We start from the raw sequence: 20887 nt of genomic DNA, 5'->3' as shown, positions 1-20887 counted from the left end.
TGAAAGGGCAATAAGAACTTGTAGATACATTAATTATTTAATGTTTAACTAAAACGTTGAAAAAACAACAGTGACGGCCTCATTTGTTGTGGAGAAAATTAAAAAATTAATAAATCTAAGGCTGGAGCTTAGATTAATACAAATTGGTGTATTATTTTTCTCTTTTACTACTTACACTTACTTACAATAAAACATTTTCTCTTGTTATTTTCTCAGATATTTCTCAACAGCCTAAATATAATCAAAATGCACATTATAAGGCACTTAAAATTCCCTCATTGCGAGAGACAATTTTAAGAAATGAAACTTCTTGATGAACTGTCAAACTACTGTATGCTAAAATAAAATGAAAATTCCGTCTCTTTCAAGTGGGGAAGCTGCACATATTTGCAATAACTTGACAACTAGCTTTTAACATGGAAAACATAGATTCAAATTTGATTTGAGATGCCCAATTAATATTATTACAAATGATAATAACAAATACTCCCACCTTTGGCTAATTGGTTTACTGATCGCTCTCTGTTAGGGCAAATTTATTGATGTGACAGAACAAAAAGAGGGAGCAAGAGAGGTCAAGTTGTTGTTACTTTTGGTTTGTCCCATGATGTTCTAACAGCAAGTTACTCGCATGATTTGTTTGGCAGTAACGATACAGTAACGGAGTGAAAAGAAAATGTTCTATTTTATATTTTAAATTGGATCTTGGATCTATGTGCTCTTGTACTTTTGTAATACAATAATCTGATTTGTATTTATTTTTTTGCCAATGATTGTATGCCACCCCATGGCGATTTTGTTCGTATATGTTATATAATAAAAAATAATGGGAAAAGAATCTCTAGCTTGTTTTCTTTATTTTCTGTCCTTTTCCGGTCCATGTTTCTGTATTTGATATTTTGTGCTGACTGTTCTTTTTTCTGTATTGATAGTAATGTTAGTGTTACATTTACTGAGGCAAATTTGTACGTTTGTTTACATTGCCATTGTCCACGAAGAATGTATTCCCAGCGCACGTTTGTGGATATATACTATTGTGGTAATACAGGGGGGGGGGAAATTGAAATTATTATAAACAATTACATCCATTTCCCGTGCAGTTTATCCTCATTAGGGTCACGGGTATGCCGGAGCCTATCCCAATTGACTGCGCGCGAGAGGCGGCGTACACCCTGAATTGGTCGCCAGGCAAATCGCAGAGTTCGGTGCCATTTTTACTAAAATAAAAGTTGTATTTCATTATTTTTTCAATCTCTTACGTGAAATTCTCCGTCGGTGGTCTGTTGCTTTAAATATTGCTGCCGTAAAGGACTGTGGGTAACGTATCTCATTTCCTTTCGTAACGGTTGCTCATTCGAACGTCCTATCCTCCAAGTACTTCCGGTTCATCTCGCTCGGATAAATTGTGAAAGGAAAGTTCCTAAGCAAAAACGAGAAAACGAAGAGGGCCACAGCTTTCTTCTAGCCGTGTCTTGCCTCGCGATCTCTGATGGTGATCTCTAACGAAGAGATGATAAAGCACCAGAGGTTGCACTGAAAGAAATAAGATTAAATCAATGAGCGCGTCAACCAATTTGTGGCCACTAGATGGCGCCCGGGCGCTACTCATCAGGTCAAGTGTTTCTTCAGAAGAAGAAGCGTTTTCAGTCTGGAGACCGGACCAACATGGCGGCCGTGTGGAGGCTTGTAAACAGGAGTGCATTTAGCTCAGCGGCAATGGGACATCAATACCTGTCGTTCAGCTCCGCAGCGAAGGTTAGCGCACATTGTGTGTGGATTTGGTCGCCCAGCAGGTTGTAGAGCCTGTCTCGAGACGGCCTCTCTTGCGTCTGACGTTTTGAAAAGAAAGTAGCACACGGCACTGCTAAATCCTAATACAGGAAATTGATTTTGACATAAACCTCATAACTCTCCAACATCTGAGTTTATAGACAAATGCCTGGAATAAAAATCATTCTCGCTCTAAATTGAGTTGGAGTAGTTTGTGCTTTGTAAACTGAAAAGAATTAAGATACTGTATCCCCCATGTTGTAGGTATGATACTAAAATTTTCAAAATACGTTAATATCAATATAGACGACATCGTTGGATAGAGGAGTGCTATAGGAATAAAATGAGCCCTTGCTTGTAAGAATCGGATAACGATGAAGGATTTTCTGCCACTTTTTATGTTGAACATTTCCCAAAATGCTCTGCCCAAAAATCAGTGTAAATTAGGAAATGTGTGACTGAAACCTTGACTCTTTGTTAGAAAAGTGCCCGGATGTTTCTTATTAGTCGAGAAGAAAATGTGACGTTTTAACAGTGCGACGTCCGCTCGAGCCGTCTGAGCATCTTCTTTTCATGATCAACCTGAGAGCAAGCAAAGAGTCAGAATTACTTCAAACTTCACAGAAATTTAGACTAATAATAATGACTCACTACCATCTAGTTATCTCTTGTCACCAAAACCTATGAATGTGTGATTTTCAAAGCTGAAATCGAGGAACATTTTCATCTTTGTCAGAACCACAGAAAATCTCATCTGAATTGAAACATTCATTTTAAAATACGAGCTGGTAAAGGGATTCACCAACAACGTAATCTGAAAAGAACAGGAACAACAACTTTGACACAATGAGAAAACGAGATTTTGGGCACCCTCCTTTAAATTCACCTATCAGATTTCCGGCACACCGAAATGGAAAGAAAATGGTGGGCGGTTTTCTGGATTTAGTAACATACCTACATATTGGGATAGAAAATTCTAAATGTATATAACATAGGTTTGATATTGATGCTGGTTATAAAGAACCTCGAGTCAAATGTTCATTTTAGTCTGTGCTGCGGATAAAATGGATGTCTATAATTTGGACACCATGCAAACGTTTTGGACCCAGCCCCCGAAAAGAATCGGAATCGAGAAACGTTTGGAAGCGCAATTGAAATAAAGAACCGAAATCGGAACCGGAATCACTCAAATTCAAACGATGCCCAACCCTAGTATTAATACTTTTGAACACTTTTGTTTAGTGGTGTGCTATGTGATTTTTCGAATTTAAATGGGTGCCTTAGCTCAAAAAAGGTTGGGATACACTATTGTACAGAATTATTTATTTTCTCAGGAACTTTAAAAAGAAGCTTCTCCACATCTACAACGAACTAAAATATTATTTTGAGAAAAATTAAGAGCGATACATATGTTTTTTTACCCACCTTTAATTTTTGTAAAATCATGCTTGACTTAATAAAAGAACATTTCTATCAGTTTTGTAGCGCTATGACAGAGCTTTAAAATGCTACCATGATTTGTGTCAGTTTCAAAGATAGATGTTTAAAGATGACCGGTAGCGCTAATTAGCTGAAAGTTTCGTAGTCTGTATTTCTCAAATGTTCTGGTCTGATTCTACTATTTCCAACCACACCTCCAAATTTGAAGAAAATATGAGGGGCAAAGGGAAAATGCTTGATGTTTGCAAGGAATGCTGCTGGCAGGCTCTGTTTCAAGTGTTGTATTTTATGAGTAGGTTGGCATGAGAGCAGGTCAAACGCTCCCGGAGAGGGTAAAAATCGTGGAGGTGGGACCCAGAGATGGCCTTCAGAATGAAAAGGTGCTGTATTATGTTATGTTTACTCCATGTTTCTGTCTTTCCGTTTCAAATGGTTTTTGGAGTTTCGAGAAAAGAGGGGAAAAAAATCATTTCACTCTTTTCTTTGTCAGGCTATCGTTCCAACAGAAACCAAAATCCATTTGATTGACATGCTGTCAGAGTCAGGTCTGTCAGTAGTAGAAGCCACCAGCTTCGTATCACCCAAGTGGGTTCCACAAGTAAGTTTCTCCTTCCATAGTGATTCACATGCAACATGGTGTCACGCCTGTACACAGCAGCGTTGAAACTCATCCCACCAATGAACATTTGCACCGATTTGTTTCAGATGGCGGACCAGGTGGAGGTGATGAAGGGGATCTGTAGGAAACCTGGGGTGTCTTACCCGGTCCTCACTCCCAACCTTAAGGGCTTCCAGGCTGCTGTGGGTATCGAGCACACCTTCTCCATCAGTGCCTTCGTCCTACTTGGCGCTTACAATGGTATTTCCCGACCCTGACTTCATCAAAGGTGAAGGCTGGAGCCTCCGAGGTCGCCATATTTGGTGCTGCGTCCGAACTGTTCAGTCATAAGAATATAAACTGCTCAGTGGACGAAAGTTTACGCCGCTTTGACGACGTCGTGAAAGCAGCGAAAGAGGTTGGCGTGCCAGTAAGAGGGTAAGATGACCGGCAGCTTAAAACAAATATTTACACTTTCGGAATTGTCTGCTTTATCAATGAATGCACAAGCTTTTGTTGTCCCTTACAGCTATGTGTCTTGTGTTCTTGGCTGCCCATACGAAGGCAAGGTTCACCCTGAAAAAGTTGCACATGTGAGTTCTCAATTATATTTGTTAATCATGCTTAACGAGGCTTAAAATTCAAGTCCATGTTTCGATATTGTCATGGTGACGGGGGCTGACACACACAATATTACAAAGTACACTTTTCAATGACCTCAACCAAAATGCCCCAAAAGAATTGAGAACGATAGCACTGAATAATATATCACAGCACACTTAAGCACATACGTAAGTATTGTAAGTATTGGAGTCACAGAAAGATAATTGCAGTCAGCAGCATTGCCTGTGTGCATAACATGCTACACCTATCGTGATCCTTTATTGATCCCACATTACGGGTTGAACCGATGAATCCACGAGTCGACTTTACGAAGTCGATTAATCACTCGTCACACGTTTTTGGCATCTCGTTTTCTTATCGGCCAATTCACAGAGGACTTTCGGCTCGTCTGTCCACTACCGTGCCGGGCTGTAACGCTCTGTTGTGCAGCCAAATGTCCAGCCGTAAAGGTGACGCAGTCTTTGTACGTCTGTGAGTGCAATCATTTGTTTGTTGCGGAAGAGAATAGTGCTTATCTTTGCTAGCTTCGGCAATTCCAATCGCAGCTCGTCCTCAAAGATTCATACCAGCCGTACCTTAGGACTGACTGGCGGTGAGGAGAGGGAGCAGCGGTGCGAATTTAAACTCCATTTTCTTCCTCAAAATGTTGTCTAACAATGCACAGACAACAACTATATGCTCACAAGAACTTTATCATAGATTTGGAAGTTGTTTGAGACAACACACACCGCTCATCGTAACAATTTTGTTGCTTTCTAATCCTAACGTCACTGTGGCTGCTATACAATCAATATTATGTATGTCTTTGTATGTGATGCAAGCATAGTCACGACTACCAGCTTGTACAGTATTGGTGTTCCTGCAGGTAGCAAAGTGTCTGTACTCCATGGGCTGCTATGAGATTTCCCTTGGCGACACTACTGGGGTGGGCACTCCAGGCAGCATGCAGGAAATGCTGATAGCGGTGAGCCGCGAGGTGCCAATCAACGCCCTGGCGGTGCACTGTCACGACACGTACGGGCAGGCCCTCGCTAATATCCTCGTAGCCTTGCAGGTTTGTTATTTCGTTTATATTTCAAGTTCATTGTCAAAATACATTGGGCATGCGTGCAATTTAGTTAGTTCAGATAAAATTGGTGCTTTTACAAAGAGAATGATCCTCAGTTTTCTCTCAAGCGGTGTTAAGCTAACAATTCATGTGTATATTTGTTCTGGACTGCAATATAGTCAGAGCTGTTTCTAATATTTTGCCCCACACTAGAAAAAGTGACCAAAACATCAGAAGTGCAGTGAGTCCCTTTTATCTTGGGGTATATGGTCCAGACCCACCTGACTGAGTGAAAATCCGCAATATTGAGAGACCACATAAAATGATACTTTCTTTTTTTGTTAGTTTTTTTTTTTTAACCTGGTTTAAACACAAAGCTGTTTGTCACTCCCAGTTGAGATGTACTGTAAAACTGACACATAAAAAGCGAATTAAACATTGTATATTTAAAACACTCATCCCCGAGACTTCACCTTATCGTGGCGGAGGGGTTTGCGGAGCTGTCAAATGTTACGGATTGTCCATATTTTGTTACAGAAATCGCTGAACGCTAACTTGTTACACCCGTGAATTTCTTTTGCCTGTAGATGGGAGTGAGTGTGGTGGACTCTTCTGTTGCTGGGCTGGGCGGTTGCCCCTATGCACAAGGTGCTTCTGGGAATGTTGCGACAGAAGATGTTGTCTACATGCTCCATGGACTTGGGATTCAAACTGTTAGTAATTGTCTCTGTTTACAGTGTAAAAAAAACAACAGAAAAACATAATGAGATGTGTAAAGATGAAGTTTAATGGTGAACTTAAGTTTGTTTCTTAAAGGTTTGACTTTTTCTTCTTTTCAAGGGGAAGAAAGCCATTATCTAGCAATGAAAATGTTAGAATGTGTGTTAGAATATGCTTGAACACACTCAAAAAGTGTGCGCCATGCAGTTTTGACGACATTCTGTAGAAAAAGAATACGCTCGCGAGAAAGCAGATTTGGACATGGTACAACAAAGCAATTCAAAGAGGAAGGCAAAAAGAAAAACGTGTCACTGATGGTGTGCATGTTGATTGGGTTATAAACACGATAGTTGTGTCAAATTTTCATGGCAACATGAAGACTTGAATTTTGATTGCTTCGGACATGGAGTTACTCAAATTTCAGTTATTTGGAACACCTGGCATTGTGAGATTGTTTTATTGGATAATCATTCATGACAATCGTTTTGTTAAAAGCACTTGTTTATTCTTGTCATCAAAGTCATTCTCTCTTCTACGCAGGGAGTGGACCTCACCAGGCTGATGGATGCAGGAGCTTTCATTTGTCGAAGTCTCAACAAGAAAACTGGTTCTAAAGTGGCACAGGCAGCCTGCAAACTGTAGGAAAGAATTCAGTCCTGAGGACTTCCCCACTCTGCACTTTCATCAGCACACATAAACCCAAAACCATCAAGTGTTCTCTTGCTCGCTCTCAAATGTTCGTCTACCAGCCTTTTGACGTTTGTATGATGCTGATGTGGAAGAAATTCTCATCTGTTTCCTTAAATTCTCACTGTATGATAGTGGAGCCCCAACAGTGCCTTGGATCGAGCCAGTCGAGTTATACTAACTATCGAAAGAAGCAGTACCTTCCTCCTTTGTTGTATTTTCAATGGTACTATTCTGACTTTATTCGCAGTTACATCCAATCTTCGAGTAAAAATGTGTGATGGATCAGCTAACTGTTTATGAAATGTTTTGTTGGTCCTGAAATCTGAATTTCTATTATTTCAGCTGGCTTTTGAAATAAATCTGAAATTTGGGAGTTTTTCATTTTATGCAGAATTTAAAGTTTGTGTTTTCAAAAATGTTGTATTTGTGTACATAGCATTCTTGTGAATGATGGAAATAAACACTTCTGGTCCACCATCTGGCGTCTCTGGAGGGGGAACCAGTGCACCACCAACACTGTGTATCGTGGGGATGGGGCGCTGCTGACCTCGACTCGGAACGTTGTGAGTCGGTGGGGAGAATACTTCGAAGACCTCCTCGACTCAACCGACACGCCTTCCCATGAAAAAGCAGAGTCTGGGGTCTCTGAGGCGGGCTGTCCTATCTCTGGGGTTGAGGTCACCGAGGTGGTTAAAAAGCAAGGCCGCGGGGGTGGATGAGATTCGCCCGGAGTTCCTAAAGGGTCTGGATGTTGTGGGGCTGTCCTGGTTGACACGCCTCTGCAACATCGCGTGGACATCGGGGACAGTGCCTCTGGATTGGCAGATGGGTGGTGGTCCCCCTTTTTAAGAAGGGGGACCGGGGGGGGGGGGTGTTCCAACTACAGGGGGATCACACTCCTCAGCCTCCCTGGTAAGGTCTATTCAGGGGTGCTGGAGAGGAGGGTCCGTCGGGAAGTCCAATCTCAGATCCAGGAGGAGCAGTGTGGTTTTGCTCCTGGCCGTGGAACAGTGGACCAGCTCTTCACCCTCGGCAGGGTCCTCGAGGGTGCATGGGAGTTCGCCCAACCAGTCTACATGTGTTTTGTGGACTTGGAGAAAGCGTTCCACCGTGTCCCTCGGGGAGTCCTGTGGGGGGGGTGCTTCGGGATTGTGAGGTACCGAACCCCCTGATACGGGCTGTTGGGACCCTGTACGACCGGAGTCGGAGTTTGGTCCGCATATCCGGCAGTAAGTCGGACTCGTTTCCGGTGAGGGTTGGAGTCCGCCAAGGCTGCCCTTTGACACCAATTCTGTTCATAACTTTTATGGACAGAATTTCAAGGCACAGCCGTGGCGTAGAGGGGGTCCGGTTTGGTGGCCTCAGTATTGCATCTCTGCTTTTTGCAGATGATGTGGTTCTGTTGGCTTCATCAATCCGTGATCTCCAACTCTCACTGGAGCAGTTCGCAGCCGAGTGTGAAGCGGCTGGGATGAGAATCTGCACCTCCAAATCTCAGACCATGGTCCTCAGTCGGAAAAGGGGGGCATGCCCTCTCTAGGTCGGGGATGAGATCCTGCCCCAAGTGGAGGAGTTCAAGTATCTTGGGGTCTTGTTCACGAGTGAGGGAAGAATGGAACGGGACATCGACAGTCGGATCGGCGCAGCGTCTGCAGTGAGGCGGACTTTGTATCGATCCGTTGTGGTAAAGAAGGAGCTAAGCCGAAAGGCGAAGCTCTCGATTTACCGGTCGATCTACGTTCCTACCCACACCACAGCTCGTGACCGAAAGAACAAGTTCCCGGATACAAGGGGCCGAAATGAGTTTCCTCCGCAGGGTGTCCGGGCTCTCCCTTAGAGGTAGGGTGAGAAGCTCGGTCATCCGGGAGGAGCTCAAGAGTAGAGCCGCTGCTCCTCCACATCGAGAGGAGCCAGATGATGTGGCTGGGGCATTTGATTCGGATGCCCCCTGGACTCACAGATACTGAATGAAGCCACCATTAACCATGTTTTCCCCCAGGGTTTTGTAATTTTTTTGAAACGGTGGCTCCACTCATTGTTGAAGTATGTTAAGGAAGTGATTCAGACTTTGCATCTTTCCGATGCCGCACCTCATGGGAGCCTGTCTGACTGGCAGGCTGAGATTCTTATTGCAGGCCTCTTAACACTTTGACACACATAGTACTATCACTTTTCCGTGTCATCGTGATTTGCAGCTCAGTCAAATGGTCACGTGCCAATTCAAATAAGCCAACTAATGGTTGATGCTGGAGGGCCACGGTAAGCAATGGAGTGGTACCCGTAGTGATGGGGGCATTCGGGGCAGTGAACCCCAAGCTGGGAGGATGGCTCCAGCAGATACCAGGAACAACACCTGACAAAACTGGGAACAGCTAAGATCCTGCGCAGAAGCCTCGTGCTCCCAGGCCTCCGGTAGGGGACCCGAGCTTGAAGGAGATACCGCAAACAATTTATAGATTTTTATAAAGTAGACCACAGTCATATGTTCAATATATTTAATATGTATAAAAATAAGGTGCCAAAATTACATATAATACAATTCTAGGAGCATTGTCGCGTTAGTCATCACAGAACTATCAGGAACATTCCTTTTGGCTGATTTAACTCAACAGCGGTCATGGAGAAGGCGAGATTGTGTACGAAAAAGCCAAAACAAATGCACAATGAGATGCTGCTGTTTCGAAAGTCATGAATGTGCCTGTTCGGGGGTTTACATGAGGAACTACTGTACGTGCAATGCACTTTGTCACCCCTCCCGCCCCCCCCCCCCCCCCCAAAAAAAAAAAAACCTGTGAAAAAACAGGTTTTGAGCCAGTTAACATACTTTTAGGTACAGTTCTCAGCCATAGTGTGTGCTCAGATTCCAGAATCATTACCACTCTTCAGTGACTTGGGCTCTGCTTCCAAGCGTCACCAGCACGTCGGAATGAAATTGAAAAGCTGGACGAAACGTACAGGCGAATGGCAAGGCGCGTCCAATCTCAAGTGTCTGCCTCCCGACCGCTCACAAGAAGGAGAGGGAATAATGTGTGTGAAGGGGTGACTGGAAAGGCCTGCAACTTTTATTGTATTCCAAAACAATCCCACATATCAATAAGAAATCAATCTGCTGTAGGTGACATGTAAATATTGTGGATGTTGACATCTGCCAAGTTCAGATGCTCAGAAAGAGTCTCAAGGTGTCGGCGTAGGGGCCCACAGCTTCGCTCAGTGACAGGAGCTGACGCACACTATGGTTTGGCCCATAGCTCCTAGTGTGTTTTTAAGACTGCAAATGAATCATTGCCCAAGCTCAGCTGATGGTTTGGATCCTCAGTCTCCTCGGCTTTGGCTCTCAGCAAGGAGTAGACAGATTTGGAGCAGAGGCCCGAATCTTGTCTTCAATCATCAGCGTGGAAAATCTGTACGCTGGTTTATTTGCAGAATTGAAGGATGGAGGCTTATCCTTCAAGTCCACTTTGGACGGAGGCTGGACGCAGTTGTTAAAGAGGTTGTCCATGTAGTCGTCCTGGACCACGGGCAGGTTAAGTTTGCGTCTCTGCGCCTTGTTGGCAATTCTCACGATTCGCTTGGAGATGAGGTAAATAATCTCGCAGATGTTGAGGACGATGCAGAGCGCAGAAGCGCCCACCATGAAGTAGGTGAACACTTTCTTCTCGGTGGGATGGCCGATGTAGCAGTCCACTATGTTGGGGCACGGCGACACCTCACACTTGACCAGCCTGGGCAGGTAGAAGCTGTCATAGACGTGGTGGAGGATGTAGAGGAAGGCGACCTCGATGCCCGTCTTGACAAAGAGGCTGACCAGGTAGGTCCACCACAGGCCCCCGTGCTTCTTGCCTGTGTTGTTGTACAGCTTGGTGCTCTTGCCGTGCTTGGCGCTGTGCTTGCGCTCGCGGTCATCCCGGTAGGCCACGTGCATGACCACCATGAAAGACGGGCAGGTGATGAAGATCAGCTGCAGCGCCCACAGGCGGATGTGGGAGATGGGGAAGTAGTGGTCGTAGCAGACGTTGGAGCATCCCGGCTGCTTGGTGTTGCAGTCGAAGTCCTTCTGCTCATCGCCCCAAACCCGCTCGGCCGCCACCACGTACACCATCACTCTGAACACAAACACCACAGAGAGCCATATGCGCCCAAAGGCTGTGGAATATTTGTTCACCCCGCTCAGGAGGGCTTGGAATGTCTTCCAGTCCATGACTTTGGCAGTTGCTCAGATATCTCTTCTTTGGAAGGCTTAGTCTTTACAAGGTTGTGGCTTAAAGAGCAAGGAGAGGACACGTTAAAATAATTACTTCATCAAAGATGGCTGTCAACATACAGTGGGTACGCAAAGTATTCAGACCCCCTTAAATTTGTCACTCTTTTTTATATGGCAGCCATTTGCTAAAATCATTCCACATTAATGTACACACAACACCCCATATTGACAGGGAAAAAAACGGAATTGTTGAATTTTTTTGCAGATTTATTAAAAAAGAAAAACTGAAATATCGCACAGCCATAAGTATTCCGCCCCTTTGCTCAGTATTGAGTAGAAGCGCCCTTTTGAGCTAATCCAGCCATGAGTCTTTTTTGGGAATGATGCAACCTGGATTTGGGGATCCTCTGCCATTCCTCCGCTCCAGTTCCGTCAGGTTGGATGGTGAACGTCGGTAGGCAGCCGTTTTCACGTCTTTCCAGAGATGCTCAATTGGGTTTAAGTCTGACGTGCACTGTGAGCTGTCAGGTCTTATATCGACAGGGGTGTGGCTATCCTAATCAAGTCCAATCAGTATAATCAAACACAGAACACAGAACAGAACCATCTCAAGGATGATCAGAAAAAATGGACAGCACCCGAGTTCAATATATGAGTGTCACAGCAAAGGGTCTGAATACTTATTATGGCTGTGTGATATTTCAGTTTTTCTTTTGTAATAAATCCGCAAAGATTTCAACAATTCCGTTTTTTTCTGTCGACATGGGGTGCTGTGTGTACATTGATGATGGGGGGGAAATGAACTTAAATGATTTGAACAAATGGCTGCAATATCACAAAGAGTGAAACATTTAAGGGGTCGGCAAACTTTCCGTAGCCACTGCACATTTGAACTCAGTAACATAACGAAGCAACACAACAACATGAATAGTTGAACTTGAAACCAATCGACCTTGAAATGAAACCAATCGTTATTTAACCAATATTTATATAACGCCACAAACAAATATATGATTTCGCTTTTCTGTTGACCCATAAAGTAGATTTCACATATTTTCATGGACAGTATAAAAACAACACAGACTACACGACACGCAGTTTCAAAGCCTTGTATTTCCGTAACATCACGAAAATTGAGTCTTGTATTGCCACAAGGTGGACAATATATTTAATTGATGTATGTACATTTACATATTACATTCGCAATTATAATCAATGAGAAATGTTTATTACTCTCGGGCCTTGCACTGAACGCACGTTTATCACACCAATTATAGACAAGCCTTATGGTATATATAGCTTTTACTCTTTCACAAAAAAACGTATAGGCATACACAACAACACATATTACACTCAAGGCGATCTTTCATTTTCTGAGTTGGTTCGATTCTAGTTTATAACACAACCCGCGCGACCGCTCTCGGAAGTACAAAACCGTGGAAAGCGACAAATCCAGTGGAAACGCAAATTTACAAACGAGCCCCGAACGCACCAGGGGGAGGATGAAAGCGAGTTGTCTGCTTACCAAAAGACGCCTCAGTCCATTTGGAAAGTGAGCAAGACGACGGAACGAGCGTGTTGCCGACGCATTTGTCGATTATTTGGGGGTGTCCTTTTGCGCCGTGAAACTGGAAGGGTTGGCAGCGCGGACAGGTAGACGAGCGCAGGCTTGACGAATGCGTCTGTGGGTGTGGCTCGAAAAGCCCCAAAAGAAGTCAGCCCGGATGTTCCTCCCTCCTCAAGCCTCACGCTCGCGCTCACGCTCGCGCTCACGCTCACGCTCACGCTCACGCTCACGCTCACGCTCACGCTCACGCTCACGCTCACGCTGCTATTTACGTTCGACTATTACTTAGAAAAGTGCATTGCTGTACATGAGGATCCCCTTCCGCTTGCGTCTTTTCAGCTTCGGGACGCTTTTGTTCTCATGCCAAGCTAATGTGCGCGTAAGAATGTGTTGTTTGCGCTCCGTGTGACCGGGAACCAAAGTCTTCCTTTGTCCTGACTTGTTTCCACTCGCTCCATATTCACCAAGACAGACACACCCTCCACTGACACGTTTGTACCTGAACCAGCGAATATTAAAACGCTATTGTGTTCGCTATGTGCGTCATCATACCTGCAGGGTGGAGTCAGCGCGAACACAAACTCTGTGGCGTTTGGCTTGTGGCTGTGCCTCTCTGTGACTCTTCCGGTCTCGCTGTATCTCTGTTAAATCTGCTAATTTCCTCTGAGAAGGTCACCTGTAAAGGCGATAGTTTTATATTTTAGGTTCTTCCTGAATTTTTTTCTTAACTTTTTGTGAGTCGTGTATACTGAAAAAAACAAACAAACAAAATGCCACATCTATTTTTTTTTTCGATTTCGTAAATAATCTTTCATGTCCTTTCAAGATAATTTGGGTTGGAAATGCCCAGGATGCCCTTTTCCAAGCTATTATAGGTAGTCCAAAACACCTGGTAGATGAGACAATAATAATAATATTAATAATGATATAAAGTAAGATATTACTATCACACTAATACAAAAAACAAGTGATCTACTGATGATATTTAAACATTAAAACAACAAAACAACTTAACTATAGTGATGTAGTGTATAACAAAGGCATAATGCGAAGGTTAAGTTGTTCATCTTACTTTGTTAACACTGTCACACAAGAAGTCAATCGCTGTTTATGTTAGAATGTAAAAACAAAAACTTTGTTAACAAGGGCATAGCTGAACGCTCAGTATGGCGTCCGGTTTATATTTTTCTCTTCTCAACTTATGTTTTGTGAATAAGTGTGACAAAAAAAACAACAACAACACAAAAGACAACATCCTTTCATGTGATGACAATTGAGTGGTTTTTCATTCTCAAAATCGGGTGGAATTTTGAATTCTGTCCTCAATCATGAATTGAAATGAAATGAAAGTTGAACGATAAAAGGCCAAATCTTAATAACTCTTTGATAGTGCAAATGTATCTCAACTGTAGAAAAGCTCGATCAACAAGTCAGAAGCCAGCAAGTGTTGTCTTGTCTGCGTAGACTCTTAGTCATGCAGGTCTTGGCACTCCGCAAAGGTTGAATTGCAGCTTGATTTACCAAACAAGTCGACACTTGTAGACGAGGGCTCTGTTTTCAGACATGTTTATGATCATATTCAGGTATTAATGCAGCAAATATCCCTTTCAAGTCCTGTCAAGAGCCACAAAGGATTGCCTGTAAGCGGACACAAACCCACAAATTCAACGATGAGGAAGCACGTTCGGTCCGATAAATCACAATGCTGCAATACGGAAACTGGTTCACTGCCACCATTTCAGATTGAAAAACAAAATAACAGGAAACCTGATGAGCAAGCCAACAATGGAAATATGTTTGAAAATGTGGCACACTTCCTGCGCATGTAAAAACTTTCAGGCTTCCAAGATTGGGAGTTGACAACTTTGGTTGAAACGTTTCAGGGTGTCCTGTCAGCGAAATGAGAAATTCTCAAAGACCTCGCTTCCAAGGTCTCGCAGCCCTGAGCTAAAACTCACAGAATGTCGCCAGGAATCCAGAAGAACCTGTGATCCTTGTGAACTGAAGAGACACAGATTGTATACAAGATAGAGAGGGGGAAGGGTGAAGCGCTTGCATTTTGGCTCCATTTGAAGAACCGGTCCAAGCAGTTTGTTGGGACACACCTGGAGGAATGCACCAGTTTACTCAACTTCTTCCAACATGTTTCCACAAGCTCACCCCACACAGCAACGTCACAACAACATGTTGCACCGGAGGATTAAGGAAATATAATAGCAGGATGGAGACAAGGCAGGGACCAGGGAAAGCCACAACCCGGAAAGTTCTCATGATTATCAGCACATTAGCGAAGCATTAACACGTTCACATCCACGTGTTGGTGACGTGTGAGCCTTTTTGTGATATGACCCTTTCTTTTACACTCAGCCTTTCACAAACTCCCCAGTGCAAATGAAAAGAATAAGCAATCAACAGGCAGCACGGGCAGAGAATTCCTAAGCCGGGTGGGCCCGCACGTCAGCGGGGTTGACTCAAACCACGGAGCACCGGGCTCCTCCTTTTTTTCCCCTCCTCACAGTACCAATCAACCCAAACTTAAAGGGTGTTGCTCCTGGCAACAAGGCAGACAACAAAAATGACACAACGTGAGGAGAACCCCCAATAATGTTTTTGAAGAAGAAGAAAGAAAGCAGTACAGTGGGAAAACAAGTATTTACTGGAAATATATACATCTTAACAGTGTAAAAAACAAGCAACTTGCATCTTTCATACTAAAGTGGTGATAAATTACATACACAGTGTAAAACAATGTAAGCAAATGTACATACACGCACTCAAACATACGAACACATTATGGGCAAAGGTATTGGGACAGGACCACGCGGAAAGTAAAAGCGGAAGGAAAATATGACCGATTCCACTCTTTTGGGAATTCTTAAGATACTTTAGTAGTTCCTCTTGGCTCAGTCTCTCTCTTGGAGTTCAACCCGTTGGTATTTGATGGCGGTTAGCTCTAGGATTTGACTTAATAATCCATTCAGTGATCGTTAGGAAATGATCAGTAGATGGTGTGGAACTGATTGTTGAGCAATTACAGAAATTGGGGCAAAATGGAGTGCACTACTTGGCTGCAAACGGTAGTTGATTTGGTCTCAACTAGTTAAGAAAGTCGACGATATTAGCGTTGGGAAGTTGAGTACGAGAACACTAGCGTGGAAACAGGAGTTCAGAACATTCAAAGAACATTTCCATCCCATTCCAAAGTAATCTGAAAAGACGTCTATTCGTTTTGACTATCCAGCCATCCAACCATTTTCTACAGTGAGCTGGAGCCTCTCCCAGCTGACTTTGGGCAATCAAACATGAAACAACTAGACTTGACACCGATTTGATCGGGCTGATCGGTATCGGCCGATATTTAGCATTTTATGCTGATGGGCTGAGCGGCTTTAATGCCATAATTCGCCGATCCGATCAAAGACATTTACTCCGCGTCGCCACGTGCACAGTATGTTTGAATCCAAAAGCTAGTTTATTTTTAGCCTTGTCGCGTGTCTTTTGACGTAGTACTGTAAATATCTGACGGCCAATGCAGTTGAAAAAAAACAAAACAAAAAACAATAAAAACATGTCGGCGGTGACGTCTGAGACAGACAACACGTAATGCCCGATCAGACGAAAAGACAAATTTGCTCAGACCACTGCAACAAAAGCTTGTATTCTGATACCACCGCATCCCGTTTTTTTTACGATCATTGGGCTTTATCTTGTCAACTCAAATGCGCCCGGATGAACTCGTTACCGTGGTGACGACAACAAGAGTGGAGCGGGTTGACTTTGTATTATGAGGACAAAATGGTGTGTTGGTGGTCAACGGTGCTCAGGACAGGAAAGGACGTTCGTTTAAGGGTCGCTTGAGGTACGTTCACATACTTTGAATACGATACGGCTCACAAGCAGGCAACAAAACGTTATGTAGCCTAGCAAGCTAGCGCTAGCGCGAATGGTTGGATATAAACATGCCGCCGTTCTGTCGTATCATGCTCTAAAGTTTCGGTGTGGGTGAAGTAATTGAATTACAATAAAGTAATTGAATTACAGTAGGTTAGCAGCCATTATTTCCGTCATGTTGTAATGTTGGTTTGACCCGACTGATTAGAATACACGATCTGACTAGAGCAGTGATTTCCAACCTTTACGGAGCCAAGGAACATATTTTACAATTGAAAAATCTCACAAAAAGTGGATTACATGAATTAGTGTATTGACTTCCTGCCATCTAAATGGAAGACCATTCATTTGTTCTGTCTGTCACTATGCCTCACTGGCATAAATAGAGGAACAAAGATACATTATTTATTGTAAATGTAATTTTTGGAGCAATTAAGTACACAAGTACATACAGTAAATGAACATGTCATTTAAATAGACACCTTCCTCCATCTTGTGATCGGATCGGTCATCGTTTTTTTAAACTCGCCCCAAAAATCCTGATCGTGTAAAGCCTAGAAACAACCATTCACACCGATGGAAAATGTAGAATCTTTAATTAGATAACATTCCTGTTTTTGGAATTTGGGAGGGAGCCAAAGTACCCGGAGGAAACCAATGCGCAAACAGAGAACACGCAAACGCCACAACTGAGATTCAGAACCCCTCGTCCGCTGCGCTGGCCAGTAACCTGGGAATTCTTTGTTAGTTTCCCCCAGAGCTGATCAAGAAAATGTCGTCAAATGCCCATCCCAACTTTCATGTTCTTCCTTGACTCTTCCAACGATATGATTTGGATTTGGTCTGACAAAGCACACAACGTATTCATTCATTTCAAAGAATTAAGATTCAGGGGGAGGTCAAAGGGTCTAATCCCAATCTCTGATTTGCTCGATTAAGAGTGTCCCAAAAAAATGTTGTCCGCGCAGTTGATATGCGAGTTGCAAAGACTCCGTACAATTTGAATGAAAACATTTGGAGGTTTGGCACTGGCCACAGAGGAAAATCTGACACAGAAACCCCGTGGGTGTGGAAGAGACCACAGGAACCAAAGCACAGACTGACTCATGTAATGCTCTCAAAGCCCACGTCACACAAACTTGCTTTTTTGCTTTGTTTCACAAACTGCCACTGAAAACACTACAGTGACCATGTGCCATCGAGGCGCAAGAACCTCAAATTTCCAGACGGTAAGAAGTCATTGCAGATCATTTTCAAAAGACATGAGGATGCCTTGTCAAGTCTTTGCCTGAAAAACAAACAAACACACACAAAAAAAAAGAAGCAGCATGATTTCAAAATATGGCCGCGCTGTACGCAGGGGCAGGGGTTTCCAGCGGATTCTTCTTGGACATCTTCAGCTCGTTTGACTCCATCAAGTTGCTGCCACTGGTGGTCACAATGTGGTGAGAGTGAGGGACACCGCCGAAGAACTCGCGGCAGCGTTTGCCGACCAGGTAAAGGATCTCCAATACCGAGAGGAGGATGCAGGCCAGGCTGGTGACCACCATGAAGATGGTGAAGATTTTTTTCTCAGTGGGCCGGGAGATGAAGCAGTCCACCTGGTTGGGACACGGCTTCTGCGAGCACTTGATGAGCAAGGGGAAGTCGTAGCCCTCGTAGATGTGGTAAACGAGGTAGACGAAGGTGGCGTCCACGCTGACCTTGAAGACCAGAGTCAGGACGTAGGTCCACCACAGGCCTCCGCGCTTCTTGCCCGTGTTCTGGTAGAGGCGGCGGCAGTTCTCGCCGTACTTGCGGCGGTTCTTGCGCTCCCGGTCCTCCCGGTAGGCCACGTGCATCACCACCAGGAACGAGGGGCATGTGACGAAGATGAGCTGCAGGGCCCACAGCCTCACGTGGGACACGGGGAAGAAGTAGTCGTAGCAGACGTTGTGGCAACCCGGCTGAGCCGTGTTGCATTTGAAATCCTTCTGCTCGTCGCCCCAAACCTTCTCGGCCGCCACCACGAACACCAGCACCCTGAAGACGAACACGATGGACAGCCACACTCGCCCGAAGGCGGTGGAGTACTTGTTCACCCCACTCAGGAGGCCCTGGAGGAAGCCCCAGTTCATGATGAAGAACTTGCTGCTGTTTCTTTCGTGCTGCCGGCGAAAGTGGCAAAGCTTAGAAAACGGAGTCAAAACAGTCTCAACATTTTTGCTGGGGCTCGCTCACGCCAAAACACATGCACACTAAGCGACAGTAATTCATTACGGCAGTAAATTATATACCAGTACTTTTGTATTGTTCTTGTCGCAATGAGGTCACAGATTTGGAAATGGGGTCCGCAAACTGAGAGAGAAAAAAAAAAAAAAAAAAAAAAAAAAAAAAAAAAATTGGGAAGCTGTGATCTCGTGTAGCAAATGAAAAGTTTTTCCTAAGCCCTAAAACGGCCGAAAATAACACTATTACCGGGAGCCGAATAGAAACGTTACTTTCATCTCGTCCATTTCGATTACAAGTCAGTCAAGTTGCGTTCACGGGATCAAGAGTTAAGTCGTACAGCCGACGTACGAGAAAGCAAATTTGCTGCTTTCGAACCTTGACGAAGACGACAAAACAGAATCCCCTCCATTGTTAGGATTTATGATCATTTGAGGACTTACGGGTTCAGCGCGGAGGAGCAGCGCTCAGATGAAGCTCACCGACGGGCGAATCTGGGCGCAGTTGTCAACAGGACCGACGGGTGGAGGCTGGAGGGTGGAGGGTGGAGCTGTACCTCTGCTGCCATGTCTTGGCGAAATGCAACCCGCCCGCCCAGGTGTGGCACGATCATGCCACCGCCGTTTGTTCACCGAAGCGGCCGCGTTTGTCTTTCTTTCTAGATGTTATAGAGCACAATTGCAGTGCATTTGCTCACCCTTGTGGGGAAGTTGGTGGATTTCGGTTGTTGTTGTTGTTTTTTTAAGCCCCGGAACCATCATTATGGTGGTCCTTAATGAGATTTTCATTCACAAGTCAAGAATAATGGTTTGTTCAGCCATTGTTCAAGTCACTGTAAGGTTTAGGTTATCCAATGCGTTCTTTGGCAAGTCCCTTGCCTATATGTTGGCTTCTTTTAAATAAATGCACAGTGTAAATAGAAAGTCAACACACCCCTGTGCAAATGCCAGGTGTTTGGGATATAAAGACACCCTTAATTGACAGAAACTTTCCAACCTTTATGTGACTGACTTGTACAACACAAATGGATTTTTTAAAATATATTTGAAGGAGAAAGAAAAAACAAAAAAAAAGTACAATAAGCTGATTGCATAAATATTCAATCAACTAATTAATACCTTGTTCAACACCTTTGGCTTTTCTTTTTTTTACAGCACTTGAGACTTTTTGGGAGGGAGTCTATCAGGGCAGCAAATCTTGATGTGGGCAATATTTGCCCACTCTGGAAAAAAAAAAAAAAAAAGAAAGGTGGCTCCAAATCGTTCAGACTGCAAGGGGCAAACAAATCGAGTCGGCCTTCGGAGAATTTTCTCTCTCCAAGATCTTTGTCTTGCCACCCGACCCCTAAGCCCGGACATATGAAGAAGATGGGAGATTATCGCATATAATAAACAGCCAGTACATGCCAGAAATTCCTGCAGCTCCTTCAATGTTGCTGTCAGCCTCTGACCAGCTTTCTTCTTATCTTCTTATCAATTTCAGAGGAACATCCAGTTCTTGGTAATATCATTGTGGTGCCATAGTTTCTTCACTGACTTCAATGATATACAGAATTCAATGCCTTGGAAATTCTTTTGCATCCTTTGTACTCTGATGTTGTGTCAGCATCGCTCACCATGGCTTGTACTGTAAAATGAGACTACAAAAATGTCAAGAAAAGCCTACTAGAACCGCATAATTTGATTTGGATAAATAGAGGAACATGACATGGCGGCAGGTGTGTACTGACTCCCATTTAACGTGTTGGAATACGATTGGTTAATACTGAACCACATCCCAAATTACAAGAGGGTGTGCACACTTGTGCAACCACATTATTTCAGTTCATTTTTACTCCCCCTCTCTATAACATATTTTGTTTTACAGGTTAACAAGTCAGTTTAATGGTGGAAATAGTTTGAAGTGTTTACCTTGCTCATTTTCTTTTTTTTTTTACATCACAAAAGCATGAAACAATGGTATGTGGACTTTTTTTTTTTTTTTTTTTACATCCACTGTACAAAGTAGTCTAATCATCATGGGTTGAAATACCATTACCATAGACTCCATGCAACACAGATGTAAACCAGCTCTCATAAAATTCTCTTACAACAAATAATTATTTCAGCGATTCACAGGAAAGCTAAAATC

The 20887-nt window shown here is 43.7% G+C and overlaps 3 protein-coding genes across 5 annotated transcripts; 1 reads left to right on the top strand and 2 right to left on the bottom strand.

The window, feature by feature from the left end:
- Positions 1 to 1459: 1459 nt before the first annotated feature.
- Positions 1460 to 7367, top strand: hmgcl (3-hydroxy-3-methylglutaryl-CoA lyase). The gene is made up of 9 exons (XM_061796103.1): positions 1460 to 1755; positions 3507 to 3590; positions 3701 to 3808; positions 3916 to 4011; positions 4098 to 4246; positions 4338 to 4401; positions 5298 to 5486; positions 6068 to 6193; positions 6741 to 7367. The coding sequence occupies exons 1-9, from the start codon at positions 1588 to 1590 to the stop codon at positions 6840 to 6842; spliced, it is 1086 nt and encodes a 361-aa protein (XP_061652087.1). The 5' UTR covers positions 1460 to 1587; the 3' UTR covers positions 6843 to 7367.
- Positions 7368 to 9371: 2004 nt separating this feature from the next.
- gjb3 (gap junction protein beta 3) lies at positions 9372 to 19337 on the bottom strand. 2 transcript variants are annotated; one of them, XM_061796107.1, is made up of 3 exons: positions 19201 to 19337; positions 13211 to 13334; positions 9372 to 11148 (listed from the first exon to the last, which is right to left on the bottom strand). In XM_061796107.1, the coding sequence occupies exon 3, from the start codon at positions 11086 to 11088 to the stop codon at positions 10225 to 10227; it is 864 nt and encodes a 287-aa protein (XP_061652091.1). In that variant the 5' UTR covers positions 11089 to 11148; positions 13211 to 13334; positions 19201 to 19337; the 3' UTR covers positions 9372 to 10224. The 2 variants fall into 2 exon arrangements, with proteins under 2 accessions (XP_061652091.1, XP_061652089.1); XM_061796105.1 differs by lacking the exons at positions 13211 to 13334; positions 19201 to 19337 and adding an exon at positions 12617 to 13144.
- On the bottom strand, positions 15292 to 19338 carry gjb10 (gap junction protein beta 10). 2 transcript variants are annotated; one of them, XM_061796108.1, is made up of 2 exons: positions 19201 to 19338; positions 15292 to 18696 (listed from the first exon to the last, which is right to left on the bottom strand). In XM_061796108.1, exon 2 carries the CDS (start codon positions 18664 to 18666, stop codon positions 17884 to 17886), a length of 783 nt encoding a protein of 260 aa, XP_061652092.1. In that variant the 5' UTR covers positions 18667 to 18696; positions 19201 to 19338; the 3' UTR covers positions 15292 to 17883. The 2 variants fall into 2 exon arrangements, with proteins under 2 accessions (XP_061652092.1, XP_061652093.1); XM_061796109.1 differs by having other exon boundaries at positions 15292 to 18717; positions 19201 to 19331.
- Positions 19339 to 20887: the final 1549 nt, after the last annotated feature.

The sequence above is a fragment of the Phyllopteryx taeniolatus genome, chromosome 13 (genome assembly GCF_024500385.1).
Source record: "Phyllopteryx taeniolatus isolate TA_2022b chromosome 13, UOR_Ptae_1.2, whole genome shotgun sequence".
Lineage (NCBI taxonomy): Eukaryota > Metazoa > Chordata > Actinopteri > Syngnathiformes > Syngnathidae > Phyllopteryx > Phyllopteryx taeniolatus.
The sequence above is the reverse complement of the archived record's forward strand: the minus strand, read 5'-3'. Positions and strand labels throughout refer to the sequence as shown.

Bases quoted from the DNA above. Each gene is read 5' to 3' on its own strand.
- hmgcl (XM_061796103.1), top strand. From the start codon at position 1,588: ATGGCGCCCGGGCGCTACTCATCAGGTCAAGTGTTTCTTCAGAAGAAG. The intron at 4,247-4,337 runs GTAAGATGACCG...TGTCCCTTACAG, and splicing joins GTTGGCGTGCCAGTAAGAGG to CTATGTGTCTTGTGTTCTTG. The intron at 4,402-5,297 runs GTGAGTTCTCAA...GTGTTCCTGCAG, and splicing joins ACCCTGAAAAAGTTGCACAT to GTAGCAAAGTGTCTGTACTC.
- gjb10 (XM_061796108.1), bottom strand. From the start codon at position 18,666: ATGAACTGGGGCTTCCTCCAGGGCCTCCTGAGTGGGGTGAACAAGTAC.
- gjb3 (XM_061796107.1), bottom strand. From the start codon at position 11,088: ATGGACTGGAAGACATTCCAAGCCCTCCTGAGCGGGGTGAACAAATAT.